This window comes from Marmota monax, unplaced genomic scaffold (genome assembly GCF_021218885.2).
Source record: "Marmota monax isolate L192 unplaced genomic scaffold, Marmota_monax_Labrador192_F-V1.1 WCK01_AAM20220418_F8-fsc00007, whole genome shotgun sequence".
Lineage (NCBI taxonomy): Eukaryota > Metazoa > Chordata > Mammalia > Rodentia > Sciuridae > Marmota > Marmota monax.
In genome coordinates this window covers 23,110,354-23,134,619 of record NW_026692781.1, presented here as the reverse complement: position 1 = coordinate 23,134,619, position 24,266 = coordinate 23,110,354, and the positions used below count along the sequence as shown (strand labels likewise).

Sequence of the window (24,266 nt, the reverse complement as noted above, 5' to 3'; positions counted from 1 at the left end):
CATGATGTAGGCTCCCTATTTACCTCTTTTATTGTTTCTCTTGCTGAGAGAAAACTTTTCAGTTTAAGTAAGTCCCATTTGTTGATTTTTGTTATCAACTTTTGTGCTATGGGTGTCCTATTAAGGAATTTGGAGCCCGACCCTACAATATGTAGATCGGAGCCAACTTTTTCTTCTATCAGACGCAGAGTCTCTGATTTGATATCTAGCTCCTTGATCCACTTTGAGTTAACTTTTGTGCATGGCGAGAGGAGGGGATTCAGCTTCATTTTGTTGCATATGGATTTCCAGTTTTCCCAGCACCATTTGTTGAAGATGCTATCCTCCCTCCATTGCATGCTTTTAGCTCCTTTATCAAATATAAGATAGTTGTAGCTTTGTGGATTAGTCTCTGTGTCCTCTATTCTGTACCATTGGTCCACCCTCCTGTTTTGGTACCAGTACCATGCTGTTTTTGTTACTATTGCTCTGTAATATAGTTTTAAGTCTGGTATCGCTATACTGCCTGATTCGCACTTCCTGCTTAGAATTGCTTTTGCTATTCTGGGTCTTTTATTTTTCCATATGAATTTCATGATTGCTTTATCCATTTCTACAAGAAATACCGTTGGGATTTTGATTGGCATTGCATTAAACCTATAGAGAACTTTTGGTAATATCGCCATTTTGATGATGTTAGTTCTGCCTATCCATGAACAGGGTATATTTTTCCATCTTCTAAGATCTTCTTCTACTTCTCTTTTTAGGGTTTTGTAGTTTTCATTATATAAATCTTTCACCTCTTTTGTTAGGTTGATTCCCAAGTATTTTATTTTTTTTGAGGATATTGTGAATGGAGTGTTTTTCCTCATTTCCGTTTCAGAAGTTTTGTCGCTGATATACAGAAATGCCTTTGATTCATGCGTGTTGATTTTATATCCTGCCACTTTGCTGAATTCATTTATTAGTTCTAGTAGTTTTTTTGTAGACCCTTTTGGGTCTTCTAGGTATAGAATCATGTCATCTGCAAATAGTGATAATTTAAGTTCTTCCTTTCCTATTTTTATGCCTTTAATTTCTTTCGTCTGTCTAATTGCTCTGGCCAGTGTTTCGAGAACTATATTGAATAGAAGTGGTGAGAGAGGGCATCCCTGTCTTGTTCCAGATTTTAGGGGGAATGCCTTCAATTTTTCTCCATTGAGAATGATGCTAGCCTGAGGCTTAGCATAGATAGCTTTTACAATGTCGAGGTAAGTTCCTGTTATCCCTAGTTTTTCTAATGTTTTGAACATAAAGGGATGCTGTACTTTGTCGAATGCTTTTTCTGCGTCTATTGAGATGATCATATGGTTCTTATTTTTAAGTCTATTGATGTGGTGAATAACATTTATTGATTTCCGTATATTGAACCATCCTTGCATCCCAGGGATGAATCCTACTTGATCATGGTGCACAATTTTTTTGATGTGCCTTTGTATCCGATTCGCCAGAATTTTATTGAAGATTTTTGCATCTATGTTCATCAGAGATATTGGTCTGTAGTTTTCTTTCTTTGAGGTGTCTTTGTCTGGTTTCGGAATCAGGGTGATGTTGGCCTCATAGAATGAATTTGGCAGAGCTCCTTCTTTTTCTATTTCCTGAAATAACTTGAAAAGTATTGGTATTAATTCTTCCTTAAAGGTTTTGTAAAACTCCGCTGTATACCCATCCGGTCCTGGGCTTTTCTTGGTTGGAAGTCTTTTGATTGCTTCTTCTATTTCATCTATTGTTATTGGTCTGTTTAAGTTGTGAGTATCCTCCTGACTCAGTCTGGGCAAATCATATGACTTAAGGAATTTATCAATGTCTTCACTATCTTCTATTTTATTGGAATATAGGTTTTCAAAATAATTTCTAATTGTCTTCTGTATTTCTGTAGTGTATGTTGTGATATTGCCTTTTTCATCCCGTATGTTAGTGATTTGAGTTCTCTCTCTTCTTCTCTTCATTAGCATGGCTAAGGGTCTGTCGATCTTATTTATTTTTTCAAAGAACCAACTTTTAGTTTTGTTAATTTTTTCAATAGTTTCTTTTGTTTCAATTTCATTGATTTCCGCTCTGATTTTAATTATTTCTTGCCTTCTGCTACATTTGCTGTTGTTTTGCTCTTCCTTTTCTAGGGCTTTGAGATGAAGTGTGAGCTCATTTATTTGTTGGTTTTTCCTTTTTTTGAGGAATGACCTCCAAGCGATGAATTTCCCTCTTAAAACTGCTTTCATTGTGTCCCATAGATTCCGATATGTTGTGTCTGTATTTTCATTTATCTCTAAGAATTTTTTGATTTCTTCCTTTATGTCTTCTGTAACCCATTGATCATTCAGTAACATATTGTTCATTTTCCATGTGATGTAGGATTTTTCCTTCCGTCTTTTATCATTGATTTCCAGTTTCATTCCATTATGATCAGATAAAATGCATGGTATTATCTCCACCCCTGTATATTTACTGAGGGTTGCCCTATGGCATAATATATGGTCTATTTTTGAGGAGGATCCATGTGCTGCTGAGAAAAAAGTATATCCATTTGATGATGGTTGATATATTCTATATATGTCAGTTAAGTCTAGGTTGTTGATTGTGATATTGAGTTCTATAGTTTCTTTATTCAGCTTTTGTTTGGAGGATCTGTCCAATTGTGAGAGAGGTGTGTTGAAGTCACCCATAATTATTGTGTTGTGGTCTATTTGATTCTTGAACTTGAGGAGAATTTGTTTTATGAACGTCGCAGCACCATTATTTGGTGCATAAATATTGATAATTGTTATGTCTTGTTGGTGAATGGTTCCTTTTAACAGTATATAATGTCCTTCCTTATCCCTTTTGATTAATTTAGTCTTGAAGTCAATTTTATTCGATATGAGGATGGCCACCCCTGCTTGCTTACGAGGACCGTGTGCATGGTATATTTTTTCCCAACCTTTCACCTTCAGCCTGTGTATGTCTTTTCCAATCAGATGTGTCTCCTGGAGGCAGCATATTGTTGGATTTGTTTTTTTAATCCATGTTACCAGCCTATGTGGCTTTATTGGAGAGTTTAAGCCATTAATGTTTAGAGTTACTATTGATATATGGTTTGTACTTCCAGCCATGTTTGATTATTTATCTTCTTTTTTTTTTTTTAATTTAGTTTGTTTCTCCATGGTTAGCTTTCCCCCCGCCCTCTGTCTTTATAGAGGCACTTCCCACTGATGGTTTTGGTTATTGTTTTTCATTTCTTCCTCGTGTAGTGTTTTGCTCAAGATGCTTTGCAATGCTGGTTTTCTGGCTGCAAATTCTTTTAGCTTTTGTTTATCATGAAAGATTTTTATTTCGTTATCGTACCTGAAGCTTAATTTTGCTGGATACAGAATTCTTGGTTGGCATCCATTGTCTTTCAGTGTTTGAAATACGTTGTTCCAGGATCTTCTCGCTTTCAGCGTCTGTGATGAAAAATCCGTTGTTAACCTTATTGGTTTACCCCTGAATGTAATCTGCCTCCTTTCTCTTGTAGCTTTTAGTATTTTCTCTTTGTTCTGTATATTGGATATCTTCATAACAATATGTCTTGGCGTTGGTCTACTGTGATTTTGTGTGCTCGGTGTCCTGTATGCATCTACAATTTGTATATCCGTTTCCTTTTTTATTTCTGGAAAGTTTTCTGTAATTATTTCTTTCAGCAGGTTACTCATTCCCTTGGTTTGAATCTCTGTACCTTCTTCTATCCCGATGACTCGTAGGTTTGGTTTCTTTATGTTATCCCATATCTCTTGGATGTTTTTCTCGTGGTTTTTAACCAGCCTTTCTGAGTTGGCTAGGTTCTTTTCAAGATGATATATTTTGTCTTCATTATCTGATGTTCTGGCTTCTACTTGCTCCACTCTGTTAGTGATACTCTCAATTGAGTTTTTAATTTGGTTTATCGTTTCCTTCATTTCTAGAATTATTGTTTGGTTTTTTTTTATAATCTCAATCTCCTGATAAAGATGCTTAACTTCTTCTTTTATCTGTTTATGTAATTCATTTTCAAAGTGTTCTTTCACTGTTTGGATTTGCTGTCTCGTATCTTCTTTAAGGTTCCATTCCATCTGTCTAAGGTATTCCTTGAGTTCTTTATATGACCATTTTTCTGCTGACTCTAGGTCCTCCTGAATATTTAGGCTGTCCTTCATTGTTTGTACTCCTTTTCTTCCTTGCTTTTTTATGCTGCTCATGTTACTTCTTGTTCTGTTTGACTGCTGCGTTACTGTTTACTCTTATAGATTTATTTGATGCTTGAGAGGAAAGATATTAGAAGGGAAGGGAAGAAGTCACTAAAGAGAATGAGAGTAGGCAGGTAGAATTCAAGGAAGGGGGAATAAGAAGATTGAAAAGAAATGAAAAGACAAAAGAAACAAGAATAACAAAGATTAGATAATAAAGAAAGAAAGAAAAGACGAAAAAAAAATTTTAACAAAAATAATAATTATAATAAAAAATGAAAATTAAAATTAAAAAAAATAATAATAATAAAATTAAAAAAATTAAAAAAAATAGAAACATTGAAAAAAAATTAAAGAACAACAACAAATAAAAATTGAAAATGAAAGAAAAAGAAGAAAAAAAAAGAAAAAAAAAAGAAAAAGAAAAGAAAAAAAAATGATAATAATAATAATAATAATAAATGCAGTCCTAGAGTTCTATTAACTTCTCTTCCAGTAGGTGGAGCTGTGCCCACTGGGCCAAGCTTCTCCTCTCAATAGGTGGGAACCATTCACTGTGCAGCAGCTCTTTCTCCTAGACTGGGCGGGTCTCCAATCCTGAGTGTCTAGGGCCTTGTCTTGTGTTTCCTCAAGCCAGGCCGTGCTCACCTGTGGCGCTCACCACAATACTGGCTACACGCCAGGTCTGCTGCTCCTGGGAGCCCTGTTTTCATGAACACCTGGGCTCACTCTCCCTGTTTGCCTCCCTCAGACCCTAAGTTTGTAGAGCTTGGGGCTGAGATCCCCCAGCGAATTTGCTTGCCCTCCTGTAGCCACGCCCCCGGTAGCTGGTGCAAGAGACCTCAGTTGTCAGCACTGGTGGGAGCGGTAGCCGGGAGTTCCGCGCCACTCCTGATTCCCTCGGTCTGGTTATTGCGTTCACAGGAGAGCTGGGAGTGGCCCTTAAGGTTTCCCCGCTGTGTGGAGAGAGATGGCTAGGGGATTACACACCTGTCGCGCTGGTTTCAATGCAGTTATCTCCTCCGCCCGTGACGCCATTTCTCTGCCATGGTGATATCCCATGCAAATGGTGACCGTTTGTTCCCTTTGCCAGATGACCAATGCAACGGGTGGGTCCTGACTGTCTCTCCCAATCCCCGTTTCAGTCCTGTGGCCACTGCCTATGAAGGCTCGGTTGGCTTTTACCTCTGTAAGTTCCTAAGGGCCGGCCAATTATTTCAGCGGGATCGTTAGTGCTGAGTCACACGAAGCAGGCGAACCGGAGCTTAATTGCCTCCGATTCGGGCTGTGTGTGTGTGTGTGTTCTGAGGGGCCCAGCCTGTACACCCCAGATCCACGTCAGCTCAGCATTGCCTAGTGATCCTGAGCAAACAGCATTTAGACAGTTTACGGCTCCCTATGCCCGAGCAGTTGAAGATGTCAGAGACTTGATCTCTCTGCGCCTGCCACCATGTTACATCTCCTCAGTAATATTCATGTTGCCCTTACAGCTTCCTGGCATAAGCAAGTTCTTGGGATTATACAAACTGCTGCTTCTGTTTCCAGTCCAGATTTCTAGAAATGAAACTCTGGGCCGCGCTGACGAGCGTCCGCGCTTGTCTGCGACCGTAGCAGAGCCGCCCTGGCCTCCGCAGCTCTTCAGCCAGGTGCCAGGCCCCAGGGGCCCAAGCGGCTGCCGCCGCGGCTCTCCGTCCCCCTCCTCCGGAGCACGGGTCCCCTGGCAGGGGGGTGCAGAACGACCCCAGAGCAGGCTCTGCCCGAAGGTGCAGCGGTGAACAGGCCACAGAGACGCTCGAGGCTGCAGTCCAGCCTTCGGAGGACAGGGCTCGGCACGCAGCCCAGCTCCAACCTCTAGGTGCGGCTGCCGGACAGTGTATACAGAGCCATCAAGACAGCAAGCAGAAAGCAAATGGCGGCTCCCACGGAGTGGATTTTCGGCACAGAAACCACAGCCCCGCCAGCAATCCCAATCCACAAACTCTCCCTGTATAAAAAATATTCAAAAAAAAAAGAAAAAAAAAAAAGGCGGGGCGCACTGATCTTTCTTTGCCTCGGGTACTTACAATCCACTGCTGATTACACATTCAGCTTCTCTGCCTGGAGCGAAGCGAAAGAGGAAGCAGATGGGAGCAAAGCGCCCGCGGCTCTGAGCAGCCAAGCGTCTCTTTTTTGATTTCTTTGTTCTTCCTGCTCCTTAGCAAAGTGGTCCACTACAGATTAACGGTGAAAGGAGCTTTAACAGACTGTGCGAAATCTCTACTAAAGCCGCTGCTTTGAGCACCACGCTCAGCACTTCAGCAACCCCCGTACGCCGTTAGATATAATTTGACTGAACGTAATTATTTGTCACAAATATATCATTAAAATATAATTTTTATGGATTTAAAAAATTTTTGAATTCAAATTATTTCTTTTCAAACAGTCCAAGATTGATCAAGACAAGTCTTTTATTCTTGAGGAACACCTGGACAAAATAAACAGGTACTTTAAAAGACATCTTAATTATATTTATTCCTTTGGGAAAACTATTAAATTGAATTTTCTAACATTGTAATTATGTTGTATTTGGCAGTATACTTAATTCTATGATCATATAGCGTGAGGTGTACTTTTATTTTCACTTAAATTTGAAAGTAACTTCTTGCCCATCTCTTTTAGAGGGAAATAATCATTTATATTTAACTAATCTTCCATGCTAATTTAGTTTAATTCAAAGTCCTTTTTTTAAAAAACTGGGGAAGAAAGGCTAGAAAATAATAATTGAACTAACTTATCTTTTATCTTTGTAAAATCATCTTCTTTGAAGGTCTTATTAAAGCATCCAGCAAAAGGTTTTATAGGAGAAATCTGTCTGAAAGATTTGAGAAATTGACAGACTGGCCTAAGGAAATAAGAAGAAAACTATTGGAAAATAATAAATTCATCTCTTCATTTTACAAGCTTCAGGTTTTCTTTAGTTGAAATATTTATTTACATATAAGTACTATGGATGTAAGAAAGCAAATGAAAAGAGAAGATTTAGGTTTTGTTTTGCACTAATGATGGTAGACTGTGAAACCCTTACCCAGGGGAGTAATAATTCTGTTTCGTTATCCTATAAAATAGGTTAAGAAACTCTTCATTATTGCAATGGGTCTGGGGGAAGCTTGTTCTCAGATTCTTGGTTATTCTGGAAATGGGAAATCACTTGCATATATATTGGTGAAAATATGTTTCCTTTTTTTAGATGTTTTTCAGCCAACACTGTGGAACAGATTATTGAAAATTTACAGCAAGATGGTTCACCTTTTGCCCTGGAGCAGTTGAAGGTAATCTATGGATTCTTTCTTCTCTGATATGGTGAAGTCTTAGAGTGCGGAAGTCTCTCTGAGGGGTGTCAGTGGTCTGTGGTGGTCGTAACCTAAGGCCTGGGAAGCAGTTCTAGTAAACATTGGCCTGCTCTTGAGGGCAAAGTCAAGCTGGGATTATATCCTTTGAATGTAACAGATAGGGATTTTTGTAACCCTGTTTCATTTCCAAGAAGTCCCCCTTGTCCTATGGGAGTTTTTAGGAAGATTTTTATCATAAAGATTTTTATCCCATTTCTGATGATGAGACTACCAGGCTCTCCAAAATAAATAGTCACCTGATGATATTTTGAAATTATGATATTAATTGATGAATTCTGTTTAATATGAAGTATTTTTTTAAGCAAGAGGTTTAATGGAAATGTGATCCTATTTAAACTAGTAAGAGATTATATTTATTTATAATAGCTAAGTCTTAAGTAGTATTTCTGAGTTAAGGACTCTGATTTTTCTATAGAATAACTGATAATAGAAGAAAAGCTATTTTTATATAAATGTGTACACAACTGAGTTTAGCCTGCAGCCAACACAGACTTTATATGTGAAGGTTCGGCTATGTGAGAAATCCTAAGGGAGTTTGAATTAAAGAGACAGACTCTAATTACCTTTAAACCAGCTCCAGGACCGCTAGCCTCTAGCTACCCATTAAAGTAGCGAGGTTTACTAAAGAGGCTAGCGAGAGAGAGAGAACACGCTAGGGAGTGCACTTTTATTGGGGAACAAAAAATTCTGCCTCCCATACAATGAAGGGGGGCAGTGTCCCAAGGTCAGGTGAGACGATTGGGTCTTTAGGGGCTGAGGTCAGGCATGCCTCCACTGAAACTCTATTAGATAAATTAAACAACTCTGACTTTCACTGTCCCTGTGGTTGCTGGCAATAATCCTACTCTACTTTGAACTTCTGTGAATTTTAGTGCTCATGTAATTGAAATCACATAGAACTTTTCCTTTGGAATTCCTTATCACTTGGAATTTTGTCTTCAAGCTTCATCCATATAGTGACAGGTGCCAGCCAGAATTTCCTTCTTTTTGAAGGCTGAATATCACTGCATTGCATGGTTATATTACATTTTGTTTACATTTTTTGGCTATTGTGAACAATACTCTTGTGAACATGGGTGTCTCTCTTTGAGGCCATGTTTTTAATCTTTTGGATATGTACCCATATGGATTATAGGGTAATTCTGTTTTTAATGTTTCAGGGAGTAACTGTACTATTTTCCATATAGCTGTTTCATTTTATGTTGCTACCAACAGTATAAGGGCTCCATTTTCTCCAGATCCTCACCAACACTTGTTATTTTTGACATCCCAATGGCTACCAATGTTAATATTTATGAGATGATAGCTCATTGTAGTTTTTTTCTTTTAAGTTGTAATTGGATACAATACCCTTTATTTATTTATATGTGGTGCTGAGGATCGAACCCAGGGCCTTACGCGTGCTAGGCGAGTGCTCTACTGCTGAGCCACACACAACCCCAGCCCACTCATTGTAGTTTTGATTTGAATTTTCCTAATGATTAGTGTTCTTAAATGTCTTTCCATATATTTGTTGATATACAAATATATGTTTTCTTTGAATAAATTTCAAGTCTTCTGCCAATTTTTAAATTGTGTTTTCAGAGTTTTTTTGTGTTGACTTATTGAAAGGGCTCCTTGCCCCACCCTCCCGCCTCTTTTGGCCAAGCACTCTACCACTGAGCTAAATCCCCAGCTCAAAACTCCCTCTTCTTTTTGAATCTCCCATTTCTGATGATGAGACTACCAGGCTCTCCAAAATAAAGAAGGTTCTTCAAGTATCCATTTGCAGTGTAAACAAAGGAGCACACAAAGAAGAAAATCGGAATTTTTCTTCCTACCCTTAAGCCCTTGGTAAGAACACTAAGCCAAGGAAGGAGATCTAAATGGACAACCAATCCTTAGGAGAGCTAGGCTCTATGAAGTCCATGGCCAGAGTCAGAGAAACAAGAACAGGGAACAATAGGTTCTGTTTATATCCAGGAAGATGATCCTGAGTGAATGGCCAAGGAAACCAGTTATCTTTGACTCATTTAATTGTATTCTCTGTTGTTGATAGGGGATGGCCTATTGTGTGAAGGCTTAGAGAGAGGGCATATAAGTTCCTCTTAACTTCACATATGGTGTGAATCTACATCATGTACAACCAGAGAAATGAAAAGTTATGTTCCATTTGTGTGCAATGAATCGAAATGCATTCTGCTGTCATGTGTAACTAATTAGAACAAATTTTAAAAACAAGATAACTTGTGATTCTTCTTTCTAGTTAGCAATGTGAGATTATGTATTTGTTTAAAAATACCCATTTTGTGAAGAGTAAATGATACACAATTTTGTTCCCAAAGAAGTTGGCATACAGGGCTATGAGAGGACTCTAAAGGATTTATGCACCAAAAAAAGGAGAAGGGATAGGAAAACTAAGAGTGATAGCCCAAACATAGATTTTTAAAAAGAGCAAAATACTAAAAAGAGAAATTCAACCTGAAGGTTTCATTCATCTTTTTATAAACTTTGAGAATTATTCATAAAATATACTGTTTCAACATAAAGTGGTAGGCTTTCATTCATGAAGAATTAACTGTGAAAGGAACTTTTCTTTTGCTGTAAACAAGTAGAAAACTGGACAAAATATATGAAACAACTACCTATGTCCCTGAGGGAAGGGAAAAAAGGTTTTATTGGCTTTCTTTGTGGAGGAATTTCCAGAATATTCATCTGTATGTGTTTTAGGTAAAACTCCACAAGACCAAGGGAAGAGTCACAGGAAAGCAGTGGTCTGAATAAGGAACAATGCTCATTCAGGTCTGGGTTGAATTCACTTTCCTATCAGCCAGACAGCTCACACCTGATTGAACACTAAAGCGAAGGCTACTCTAAAGTCCTCAGGTAATTCAGTGAGGGAAAGATGGTCTTTTCAACAAATGGTTCTATAATGATTAGATATCCATATGCAAGGGAAAAAAGAACTTGACTCTTACCTTGCACCACATGCATTTCAAAATGGATTATACATCCGAATGTAAATGCTATGGCTCACCACTTAAAAAAGAAAGCAGAAATGAATTCTGTTGTGAATTTGGCTTAGCCAAGATATATATATATGGATCATCTTACCAACTTATTTATTTTTTCTGTTCATTCTTTTTCTGATATCAGAAAAAGAATGAACAGAAAAAATAAATAAGTTGGTAAGATGATCCTTAATTTATTTTTTGCTGTACTGGAGATTGAACTCAAGGCCTTACACATCTAGACAAATGCTTTATCACTGAGTTACATCCCCACCCCTAGTAAGATGATCTTTAATATAATTAAATACTTTTGCTCTTTAGAAGATACTGTCAATAAAATGAACATAATTTCAACATACATTTCTGGTGAATGGACTTTAATTCACTATATAAAGATAAGAATATAAACAGCTTCTGTGAATATTTTTGTATGTCTTTTGGTAGCAAAGTCATCAAATATGCATACATTTTTATTACTGTCAAATAATTTCCTAATATGATTATACATTTACTTTTGAGCATTGGTTGGTTCTACAGCCTTATCAACTCATGACATTATTTCTTTTTCATTTAGTCATTCTCTGTGACTTGCCTTTTCTCTCTTTCTCTCTCTCTCTCTTTTATTTTTTATTTCTTATAATTTTTTTTAGCTGTAGATGGATACAATAACTTTACTTATTTTTATGTGGTGCTGAGGATCGAACCCATCGCTTCACACATGCAAGGCAAGCGCTCTACCACTGAGCTATAACCCCAACCCTCTCTCTCTCTTAAATAGTGCCATATGATGAACATAAACTGTTAATTTTAGTATTAATCCAACTTATCCTTAAAGATAAAAATCTTTAAGAACATTTCTTAAAAGAAAAAAAATCTTTAAGAACATTAAAATTGTTGATTACTATAGGTTTTCTTTTATGTTCTGTTTAAGAAATCATGGCCATCTCTGTAAGCTTTTATATTAATAGATGTGTTACTAAGGCTTCAGGATCCTCAAGAACATAGGAATCTAAAAGGCAATATAGGTCATTGTCTTCTATATCAAGAGTCCCCAAGAATACCCCCAAGTTTGGCTATCTGCTAGAAGGATTCTGGAGACTTCCGTATAGTTGTAGTCATGTTATGATAATATACAAAGGAAAATCTGCAAAGGGAAAGGCACATGGGGTGAAATCTGGAAGAAACCAGGTGCAAGCTTCCAAGAGTCCTCTTTCACTGGAGTGACACAGGACTTACATAATTCCTCTAGCACCTGGTTGAGACAAGACTTGTGAAGTACTTTACAGACTTGGTGTACAAGGCTTTCCCTAGGGACTAGACCTGTAGGCACTGTGCCTAGCACACACCAAAATTCCAGACTTCCAAGGGGAAAGCAGAATGTTGAGTCTTCAATTCCACAGATAAGGTGTGGTATTTAGGTGCATTAATTTCTCTTAGTGATGATGTAACTTTCTTTGTAGAGGACTTGCATTTGCATCATGCAGTGAATTTATTCCTAGATATTTAAATGGTTTCAATGTAAATGGTATCATTTTAAAAATTCATTTTTTATTTGTTGATATGTAGACATAAAATTGAAATTGAATTTTGTATGTTGACCTTATATCAGTGACTTGTCTAAACTCATTGAGTCATTTATAGTTTGCAGATTACTTTGAATTATTTGTACATATACTTTCCTTCTTCACGTTTTTCCCTTTCTCCTCCTTTGGTTCTTTTTTCTCTTCCTGTCACTCTCTCCTTATTCTGACTGCCTGTCCCCACACACTGCCCCAACTTCCTACACTGCTTCAACACCTCTAGCAAAATGTTCAGTAGAAGTGATGAGATGATAGTCATCTTTGTCTTATTCCCAATCTCGGGAAAAAAATCTTTAAGAACATTAAAATCATTGACTACTATAGGTTTTCTATGGAATTTTTCTTTAAATCAATATAAGGAAGTTCTTTCTAGTCTTAATCACCTAAAAGGTTTTTTGGTGATTATTGGTTTGAATAAAGGTTGGATTTTATCATTAATACTTTTTTGCAGCTATTGGGATGATCAGATGATTTTAAAAAATTTTGTCTGTAATATAGTATGTTAAAAGTAATTATTCTTTTTCTTAATGGTGCTGGGGATTGAACTATTTTAAATGCATTTTAAAAAGTAAAATGATCGAGATATACATGAATTCCAAAGTTTAGAATTCTGTGTTAGGATTCTTCAAAGAAACAGGACCAAAAGGAGATAGGTGTTTGTGTGTGTGTGTGTGTGTGTGTGTGTGTGTGTGTAATCTGTATAATTAATATATAAAAAGTTTTATAAGATATTGGGCTCAAGCAGTTATGGAGGATGAGAAGTTCCATATTTTGTTGTCTGCAAACTGAACACCCAGGAGAGCCAGTGCTAGAGTTTGAAAGCCTGAGAGGAGAAGAGTCTAAATTTAAAAAGCCTGAGAAGATTAATATCCCAGCATAAGGAATCAGGCAGAGAGAGAAGCCCAACCCATCTTTCTCTACCTTTTTTGTTTTCTTCAGTCTCTGAGTGGATTGGATTTATCCACTCATATTAGGAAGGGTCTTCTGCTTTGCTCAGTCCACCAATTCAAATGCTCATCTCATCCAGAAACATTCTCACAGACATTCCCAGGAATTAGTGTTTAATCCAAAATCTGGTCATCCCTTGAGACAGTCAAGTTGACATTTAAAATTAACTATAACAGATTCTTTCTTTGAGGATTAACTCTAGACTTTTTCCTTATTTATTAATGGAAAAAACCTGAACATTTTCTAAGTTCACATAGTGAAAGAAAAAATAGGGGCATACCTATATACGTTTTCAGTCAACCCCAAGACCTACTTGATAAAATGTTTTAATTGTGTTAATAGATGTACTGAATATTCTAGTTTTATATCAGCCCTTATTGCACATAATTTTTCTATTGACAGTGCATGTCACAAGATGTGTTATTGGGTTTTCTAAGACGGGGGGAGGAGGAAAGACAACATCTTGAGTTTTTCTATTGTTGAATTTTGATAAGTCTTGAAAGAAGGGTTCTTATCCAGCAGGCAGTGGTTATAGTGACACAATGCTCCTCGAGAGCAAGGACCATGTCCTGTTTATTATTGTCTCCTCAGAAGTAGACACTTCTACTCCTCAGAGTAGACTCTAATGATCTGAAATTAAAATGTGAATCATTTTGATAAAAGTAAAGGAAAAAAGAAGTTGGTTCCTTGATGTACAGGAGACAATCTTTAATGGGTCAGATAAATTGATTAGAACACTGACCAGTATTTTACAATGAGTAGAAACATGTTCACTAGGTTGTGTGGGTACAGAATTGCATCAATACACATTTCTGGCATAGCCAAAGATGCAAGTCCTAATTGTTCATCAAAATTTTCAGAATAGTCTGTACTAACAAATCCATGGCTGATTTGACTCTCTTCATCTTTCTTTGATTCTAATACATTTCTCACTTCTCTGCCAAGGGAAAAGTCCCCATCTGTGTGCTCATTCCATCTTTTTCTTCCTGTGTAGGAACTAATTGCATCAGTCATTTCCTCCTTTCAGTATCTTCAGGTTTACCGTCTTGAGTTATTGGCACATTTTCTTATGCCATTATTTTCAAAGCTTTTCTACTCTTAAACAAGTTAAAATGCCTTTCTTTGACATTGTCTTCCTTACTTTGTCTTCCACCATCAAAATTACATGAGTTTTTGGTCATTTCTGTTCATTACCTGATGTGATATCCTTTTTCTTTTTGAATTCTCTGCAGCTTTTGACAATCTTGACTACTTTTATAGCCTTGTATAGTAGGAATTGGAGTTAATACCTTTGGGTTTGGTTCCTAACTCACTTTCTATGTCACCTTGGACAGATTCATATCAGGGTTTGGTTTCCTCATTCCTCATCTTTCCCATCTCCTTTCCCAAAGTGTAATGAAACATATTAACATACTTCCCTAAGAGCTATGGGGATGTGCTCAGTACATCCTTATTCTACTGTGTTTCTGATGCATTGCAGTACCCTTATTGCCATGCCATTTACAAGGCAAGTGGTAGTATTAGCCTTATTTTTACAAATGAGGAGACTAAGGTCAGTCATCTAGGAAGTGGTAGAGCTGGGATTCCAACTTAGAGCTCTGTGGTCCTAGAGCCTAACTCCAAGCCTCAATGTTAAATTGCTAGCATACTAAGAATAGTTAAACCCTTAGGTTGTCAGTATGCCAGTTTTTTCTTATGCAGTATCAGTATTACAGAAATGTTTTTCAATAGTCAATATTTCATAAAATGTCTAACAGCTTTTTGGATGAAGCATTTCCCCTCATTTTTTCATGTGTGGGTGACAAATAAATGGGGCCCTTAGTGCCTTTCTTATGGAATATACTTCCTCAGCCAACTGAGGAAGTATAACAAAAGACAGATTTTTGCAATTTGCAAAATCAAAATGGAAACCATAAGCAGTGAGCTCTTACAGTTTTGCTGAGGAATAACTGTGGGCTCACATACTACAATGTTGTTGATGAGGGAGTTGTGGTTTCACTGACCTGTAGACAAAAAAAGCCAGAAGGTGGCTTTTCCCTTCAGTATAATTTTCAGCATTATGAATAAAGTTCTTCCAAGTACTCACTTCCAGGTACTCACAACAATATATGGGTATTGATCCTACTAAAGAAAACTAGTAGATTTTTCAACAAAATGGACCCATTGTCTGCTTGCCAAAGGAGAGGCCTCCTGGCACAGCATACAGACTGCTGTGAGGTATTATCCTTATGCCCTGTGACTAGAAAGGCAGGAACAGGCAGTAGGAGTAAGTGGGATGATGTCCACAAAGCACCTAGCTCAGAAGGGTGAGTTCCCTTGAAGAACCAGTTTCTTAAAATCCCTTAATCATTTTATTTCTGTCCTATCCACTTTTCTTTTCTTCTACTCTTTTCTCCCCTCCCCTCCTCAATTCTCTTCTCTTCCAGGAAGTATCAACTAGGTAATAGCTCTCTTGTCTTCTCTTCAGCAGCACTGTGGTTGTATGTAGGTCACTGATCTTTCCTGGACTTTTCTGTATGGTAGTCATCTACTTAAGCTCTGCCAACTGCTAGGTAAGATGCTGTCCTAGCCACTCAACTTGTTCTTTGAATCTGTTCGCCAGACTTAAGGATAATACAGAGAACATAGGCTCTTGAAGTGGGGAATTCTTTGAATTCACAAAATAAAGTTTAAACCTTTGAGCAATCATTGAACAATAAGCTGGAAACTATATGTTGCAATTATAAAGGAAAATGTAGGCATCGGGTGTCTCTGACAAGGAATGGACTCTTTCATCAGCCAGGTAGTTACGATTATGCTCATGCATTGGAACACTGGTAATAGCATCTCTAAATTCAGAACAAATGGCCTAGCATTGTAGTAAGAAGTCAGTCTATAATTCTTACTTTGTTATTTAAATACTATAGAAGAGTGCCTCATAGTAACTTGGATCATTCTGTCTTCTCTCTTCCAAGGTAAGTAGGTTTATTTACAGGTGAAGAGTTCAGATAAGACACTTCTAGAGTCACATAGTGGGAAGGAAAAGCTACTGCCTTTCTTAACTCCTTCACTTTCTTTACATTGTAAGAGAAAGTGTCCACTGAAAATATTACTACTTTGTAATATGCACATTAATTTTATTTAAGTATAATCACTGGTTGCTTAGTTGGGATCATAATTTATGCCAGGCAAACCCCAAAGGTACATTAAGTTGTAAGTATAGAATTTACCCCACTGTGGAATGATCCCTTTTTGTAACAGAACTTTTTTTTTTTTTTTTTTTTTTTTTTTTTTGGTGTTTTGGAAGGATTAGGCTAAGCCATAACCCTTTGTGAGTCTTTGGCATATGAATTAATGGGCATATTTTAATATGACTTGCATGGAAATTCCTCTGGCTTATTATAGACAATAAAGGAACTATTTGGCTACAACTTACAACTATGTTTTTTCCCCAAAAGGTGATTAATCAAATGTCTCCAACATCTCTAAAGATCACTCTAAGACACCTCATAAAGGGGTCTTCCCAGACCTTGAAGGATGTATTAACTGAGGAATATCGTATGAGTCAAGCATGTATGGTAAGAATTTTTTTTTTTAAATATGGTTTTCTAGTTAGGAAAGTAATATATGCTCATTGTGTAGAACATGTAAAATACAGAAAAAGATAAATAAGAAAATCAAAACTGCCTATAAATTTACTCCATGAAAACAAACAGGCCAATTAATTTTAGGGTTGTGGAGGTATTGCTACCCAGATTATCATGAAGCCTTTATGACATAGCAGTTGCATTTGCATGTGTATAAAAAGGCCTCTGACCTCATGTGGAATTCAAAATGAAAACTGTCCATTTCTTAGGCAAGGTCTCTGTCACCTTGGGCAAGGAACATAAATGTTCTAAATCTGAATTCTTTCTCTGCAAAAATGAGGAATATTACTTATAAGCTGATATATGCATAAATGGAAAATATTAGTTTTGTTACGTGTTTTAGTTGGTAGATTAACATTGAAAGTACTATTGTAAACATAGACAGCAATCAAAGGCAGTGTGATTATCATGAAATATTTCAGTCAGATTTTTTTTCCATATAATAAACTTTATAAAGGCAGAATTGTCCCTTACGTTCAGAGGGCCCTTAAGTATCATATTATTTAGATTAATATAAACTTATGGTCAAGGGAATATTTAGTTTAATTACAGAAAGAAAGCAGACATGCCTAATGGATTTTAATGTCTTGAAATAGCTATTAAGACATCAAATTTGTTAATCTAATCAGAAATAAAGCTCTTTTTGACCATGTCTTAAAGTTACTTCTTGAGGAGGCAATGGTAGCTAAAGTCTATTGAGTGTAAATACTAAGGAGAAAAAAAAACCAGAAAATAGGATACAGAATACAGAGCCATAGCGGGGGCTAAACTACAGATAGGTTAACCAGAGAATTGCTCTTTGAATGAAGACCCTAAAAGTAGTGAGCCATGTAGATTTCTTGAGGGAGAGCATCCCAGGCAGAGGGAACTGTACATACAAAGCTCTGAGGAAAGTGTACCTCCCTGTGCTAGGAAGAACAAGGAGGCCATGTGGGAGGGAGGGGTAATGTAGTAGTGAGTGAAAAATGAGGTCAGAGGCAATATTGTAGGGAAGGGTCTGGTGGAGCATACAGGAGCTTGAAGCTGTAAGATCTTTGACTTTTGTTCTGATTAAAATGGAAGCCACTAGATGGTTTTTAAGCAGAGGAGTGCCATGATCTTTAATAGAGCTCATCACTCAGGCTGATGCATTAAGCAGTGAGTGATAAGATCATCTAGAAATCAAGAGATCCCAGAACTGAGCCCTAGGGAACCCCCACCATTTTAAGGTGGGGTAGAGAGAGTGCAGTGGCACTGTCAAAGCATCTGGCAGATGAGCTTAGAAGTAAATCACCCTGAAACCATGTGTGATTTTGTCAAATCTTCAGAGTAGTGGTGGAAGAAGTTAGAGTGCAGAAAGTGGAGAGGAAATGGCAAATGAGATGTGAAAGTAGACACAATATGTGTATACAACTTTTTTTTTAAAATTATTATTGAAATAGAAATAGGTAGAAGCTAGGACTGTGAGGTTCATTTTGTAACATGGAATGGACTGGAACATGTTTGTAAATTGGGAATGATCCAGTTGAGAAAAATGGTTATATTGATGATACTAATAATAACTTATGAACACTTAGTATGTGTCAGGCCCTACTGGAATATGGATTAAAAGAATCCTGTGATGGGTGTATTGGTATTGCCATTTCATATAAGGAAACTGGGGTTTAGAGAAATTTCTAGGCAAGGTAACATGGTCACTGTGTAGTGGAACTAGGAAGTGACTTGAACTGCATACACTCACCCACTCAGTTATGCAGTTGCACTGGCAATGTAAAATACAGAAAAAGATAAATAAGAAAATAAAAACTGCCTATAAATCTACTCCATGAAAACAAACAGGCAGAGGAGTAGATAACTTTCTCAAGCAGACTTTTTGAGAAGGCAAAGGAGATGTGAACGGGAGTGTAGGGAAGGACTGACCTTGCGAGGAGAATGGTCCCTTTCTCCATAGTCATGAAAAAGAAGGCAGGTTCAGATGGCTGCAGTTGGCTATACATGTTTCAGTGGTGAGAACATAAGAATGTTCATTCATGAGGGCTTCTCTATTTTTAATAAAGTAGGAGGTTAGATCATTAGAGAATACTGTAAAAGGGTTCTCTAGGGGAAGAGGCAGAGAAAGCAATAAACAGTTTAAATTATTATTTTGGGGAACAGGGAAGAGATTGGATAGTTTTCCGTGCCTGTTTGAGAGTTGTGATCATGAATTTTAAACAAAACCACTTACAGTTGTATGATTTTTGTTCAGCTAGATTAAGCTGCTCAAATTCAGACAGAGGTAAGTGGTCGGGTTCTGCTGGTGCAGGGATTTTGCTAGAATAGTATAAAAGAGAGGACGTTTGAGGAAGATGAGGCATTTTCCAGGAAAAGTGACCTATGAATGGACTGGGGGGACTGGACTGTACGAAGAGCAATAGGAAGCCAGTGTAGGGGGAAGAGTTATGGAATCAGGGGACCTGAGGAAGACCAAGAGCATCACAGCAGTGAACAAAGTTTCACAAATAAAATTTGGAGATGATGATCAGAAAGTTGTCAGGCTCTAAATGTCATTGGTTTATGGTCATGGGAGAGGGAGGTTGCAGCGGCTGAAAAAGAGACATAACCCAGGATAAGGATGCCTAGAAATCTCCTACATTAACCTCAATTTTCTTTCAGAGAGGTCATGACTTCCATGAAGGCGTTAGAGCTGGTAAGTAACAAATAGCTGTGTTTCCTTCTTAGATATCAGGGAAATAGGATTTGTGAGCATACAATGTTACTTAAAGTTGGTAGTTGTTTTATTAGTGAAAATTAAACTTTTGTAAAAATTGGCAAGTTATGTGTTTTTAAATATACTGGATATAAAGGGAAGTTCAGTCTTGAAACTAATATTGCTCTTAAAGTTCACCTAATTTGGTTACTTCTCCCTAATTTACATACAAGTAGTAATCCTGCTTTTACAGTCACATGGACTGCCTTATGAGCTTGTAGACTCATCCTGCTGCTGACTCCTTGCAAAAGCCCTCAATTCTCCTTCCCTTCTTCCTCTTTTGTTACTGGCCTGGTTAAATTGGGCAGTGGTTGAATCCTACCATCTACTTTCCTTGCCTGTATCTGAGCAGTTAAACATTGCTGGAGAAAAAGCATTTGACGTTATACTTTCCATTTTTACTTCTCACATCTAAAGTCAGCATTTTTAGAAAAAGCAAGTAAAGTGATATTTTTTTCCCAACAAACTTGCCACAGTTCCTTTTATGAATAACCCTCATCTTTCTAAGGAGTTTTTGTTTATTGTATAAAATGAATTTTTTCTCTGCATATATTTTGTACATCTAATTTTCTTATGTTTTTATTAATCATCTTGATATATAGACTCTAGATATACATTTTTATCTGAATAAAAGGTTATGTTCTCTGAACTCAAAGCTTTGGTAAAAACCAGAGACTATTGTAGAATTCTCTTCTTTTCTGGCATGATATAACATTATTAGAAATAAGCACCAAGTACAAATCTGGTTGGAAGACAATGGAGTTGAGTCAGAGCAAATGGCTATGTTTTATAGAAATCAAGTACAATATGCGTTTTCCCCACTAATTCCTTGCCAGTTCTCACTGCATGGGATTAGTGCCTACATCTCTGATTTTAGGAGGACCTGTGTACTACCTTGGATTGTGTTGCTAAAGTAGTCATGATATATTATGATAGCTCTTCTTCAAAAAGGGAGGTATTATTTTTAGATAAATACTTGCAGTTATTTTAAGAAAAAAGTTGGAAGTCAAGCAGTGATATCTAGAGTTCTGATTCATAAAGCAAGTGATTATCAAGCTACTTTTCAAATGAGAGAAGGTGTGTTGCCTCTTCTTTAGCACAGCTTCTTTATTCAGAAAGCAATATTTATTCTGGCTAAAACTATTTCATGTTCTTGCTACAATTTTCTAACTACAAAAATGTGTTAGCAAATTAGAAGAAATGAGTTAGCAAATTAAGAAAAGTTGCAAAAATTCTTACTCTTAACATCTAGAATAAACTTCTATCTAGTTATAGAAGGAAATAAAAATGGGTTATCTTAGTAGAGCTAAGTAGCTACCAAATGGAATTTAAACAGTATCTTAGGAGACCTTCTGAAAAAAACAATTGCCTATATGGCAAGAATTTCTTTCTATCCTAGGCAAAAATTTTTGTTAATTTGAAATAACACCCAGATTTGATTAGTATTCTCTTTTCTTTTGTCCTTCAGTGGAACTTCAAGGAGGGTAGGTAGTATTGGTCAGAAGACTCAAAAGTAGGCATCAGAACATCAGTGTTTAACATCACCACTGATCTGATTGCAGAATCCCAGACAGCCATACCTAACAGCCTCCAGCACAAACTGGGAGTGATGGTGCATGCCTGTCTGTAGTCCCAGCTACTCAGAAGGCTGGTTTGAGATCAGCCTGGGCAACACAGACACACCCCATCCTAAAACAAACAAAACAAACCTCCAAAAACAAAAGATTCTAACAAGGCTTCCAGTGTCCACATTTAATTGTATATAAAGCTTCCTTTTCTCCACCTACCAAGAGAAGCTTCTTCCTTGGTTCCCAGACTGCTTTTTCATTAGCTTAAAAAAATTAGTTTTTTCTAGTCTTTGTAGAGTTTGTATATTTAAATATTTCTATTATTCACCAGAATTATGAACATTTTTTTGAAATACTTTTTCTTTAATTGTAGATGGGCACAGTATATTTATTTTTATGTGGTACTGAGGATCGAACCCAGTGCCTCACATGTGCCAGTTGAGCGCTCTACTACTGAGCCCCAGCCCCAACCCTAAATATGCACATTTTAAGCATAGTTGAAATTTGCTACCCCAACCATAAAATTAAAAAAAAAAAATTTTTTTGTAGATTCACATCTAGTTGTAAGAAATAATGTAGAGATCCTGTATACCCTCTACCCAGTTTCCCAAACGAAAACATGTATAACTGTAATGTGTTGTCACAACCAGGAAGTAAACATGGCTCTTCTTATTTTTTAAGAAGAGGTTATAGATTGCCTCATCCTTACACTCCTGTGGGGATATTATGTGGCTACACTAAGTGATGACCACACTGAAACAAGAGAAGAACAAGGCTTCATGATAACCTGACAGTGGTCTGATTTTTTTTTTTTTAATTCAGAGCTATCTGAGCTAGTGGATTTAGCAGAATAGCAATGTCCACATTTAATTATGCATAAAGTTTTTTTCTCTCAACCTTAAGTAATTTTCCTCCCAAAACTAAGTGTGGTGGAGGTGAGGTGGCAGATCTGAGTCATTTGCTCTCCCTTGTCTTCCCTTTCAACCATACCAACACTAGTTTTATCTTCTTATTATTTTCTTGAAAGAGGAAAATGAATGTTTATATCACTGAATTAGTTCAAGTGGCTTTATTAAATCTGCAGACATGAAGCTTAGTAGATGAGAATATACCCACACCAGTCATCAAAGGTATATTGCTGTCCTTCCATATTCTCTGAGGGTTTAATTTAGAAGAAAAATGTACAAAAATATATACTGAAAGGAAACAATGTACTATAGCAAAATATGCCTACTACAAAACAGCTTCTATAAGTAATTAAATAGAAAGAAATATCCTAACATCTATGTCTTCTTTTGCCAGTTTTAGTTGATAAAGACCAGAGTCCAAAATGGAAACCAGCTAATCTAAAAGAAGTTACTGATGAAGATTTGGACAATTATTTTAAATCTCTGGGAAGCAATGATTTGAAATTTTGAGGTGACTGTTACTTTTAAAATTTATTTTGTAGCAGAGGTTGACAACTAAACACAGAAGCCCAGTCTGGCCTGCTGCCTCATTTTATGTAGTCTACAAACTAGAAGTGGTATCTTCAATTTTGAAGGGTTGGGAAAGGAAATAAAAAATTAATATTTCATGACTTCTGAAAATTACATGAAGTTCATGAGTGTCTACAAATAAAGTTTGATTGGAATATCACTGTGTTCATCTGCACGTATCATCCATGGCTGCTTTGATGTGAGTAGTTGCAGCAGAGATTGTATGGCTTGCAAAGCCTAAACTATTCACTCTCTGATCCTTGTCAGAAAAAGCTTACCAACCCCCGTTTTTCTGAGGATGGGACAATTCAAAGATCTCTTGAGATTCTCAAGTTATTATATCTATTTGAAATGGGAAATTTGGCTTTCAGTAAGTAGTGATTTATGTTTTGGCTAAACAAACTTAGGTGTGGATTATAAAAAATAAAGACCCTGATATTTTTTTGAGGATTCTGTGGTAATGCATCATAGAATTTCCTTTATGAGTGTATTTTGCAGTAACTGGGTTACTATAGCATAAGAGTTCCTTTTGTATATATTAGAAATCTTGGTCAAAAAGAAAAAGTTCTCATGAGGTTCTCTCTCCAGTATTTTAACTCAGCTTTGGTCTTCCCTAAAATAATTAGAATATCTTCCCATGGGTGAAAATGAAGGCATTATTTTTTACTTACAATATTTTCTAATTTGGCAGAATAAGGACCCCCAGTCTCTAAGACAGAGATGCTCTACTTTTTATTATTTAAACTTTTGTGTGATAATAGTTAAAAGTAGTTTAAAATATAAGTATCTTCAATAATTGGTACTATTGACAAAATAAGTGTTTTTTAAGGTATGTAAGGCTTTAAAGTTCTAGTTAAGAATAATTTTTAAATTAAAGGTCAGTTTATCATTTATTTGGTAACTTGTTCTAGTTTTTCCTTAATTCCACATCCCTCAGAAACTAAAAAAATTTCAGGTGTGTAAGAACAAAAACATAGAAAGACATCAAAGATTATGGATTATACCCTTCTTATGAGATTTGAAGCCCAGAAGGTATTGCTCAGTTCTTAATCTATTTGACATGGTTTCTTCCAAAAAATTCAGGAACAGATCTGAAATAAAAATGTCATGATATTGGATATTTATATTCATATCTTTAAAGCTTCTAAATTGAACCCAAATGATTCAAGAAATTATTTGTATAAGTGGATTTTTATTCACTTTACACTTGTTAGCAATACAGAAAATGTTGTCTTTTATGTTAAAAAATGTCAAAGTATACAGCATTGAAAAGATTTTCCTTCAATTAAATAAGAACTTATAGCTATGTAATTGCAACTGGACTTTTATTGTATAGTTACCAAAAAAAAAAAAAAAGTTTTCACAAAAGTATTTGGAAAAAAATATACCACTTTATAACTAATTCTTACAGGGAAGAGAATTTGTTAACAAAACTTGGGTTTTGTAAATTAAAGTGCAGGTAGTACTCCTAAAGGCATGGCTTATTTGTTTATGTAAAGACAGGATGAGGGCATTATGATTAAACCAGGAATTTGTTAGAACTTTTCTTTGTTTTGGGAGGTGCTGAGGGTTGAACTCAGGGGCTTGTGCATGCGAGTCATGCTGCTCTACCACTGAGCTACATTCCCAGCCATTTTATTTTCTTTTAAGACAGAATCTCACTAGGTTCCCAGACTAGCTTCAAACTTGAGGTCTTCCTGCCTCAACCTTCCATGTGACTGGAATTATAGGTGTGTAACACCACAGCCAGCAAAATTTTATTTTTA

General features: G+C 36.6%; 1 protein-coding gene across 1 annotated transcript in view; it reads left to right on the top strand.

Moving 5' to 3' along the window:
- The window catches only part of Hibch (3-hydroxyisobutyryl-CoA hydrolase), a 94,132-nt gene extending 71,472 nt beyond the window's left edge, over positions 1–22,660 (top strand). Inside the window, exons 10-14 of the mRNA XM_046447260.2 lie at positions 6,619–6,677; positions 7,423–7,504; positions 16,541–16,660; positions 19,361–19,394; positions 22,325–22,660. Coding sequence (XP_046303216.1) covers positions 6,619–6,677; positions 7,423–7,504; positions 16,541–16,660; positions 19,361–19,394; positions 22,325–22,440 — 411 coding nt within the window. The 3' untranslated portion in view covers positions 22,441–22,660. The remainder of the gene's footprint in view (positions 1–6,618; positions 6,678–7,422; positions 7,505–16,540; positions 16,661–19,360; positions 19,395–22,324) is intronic.
- The last annotated feature ends 1,606 nt before the right edge of the window (positions 22,661–24,266 follow it).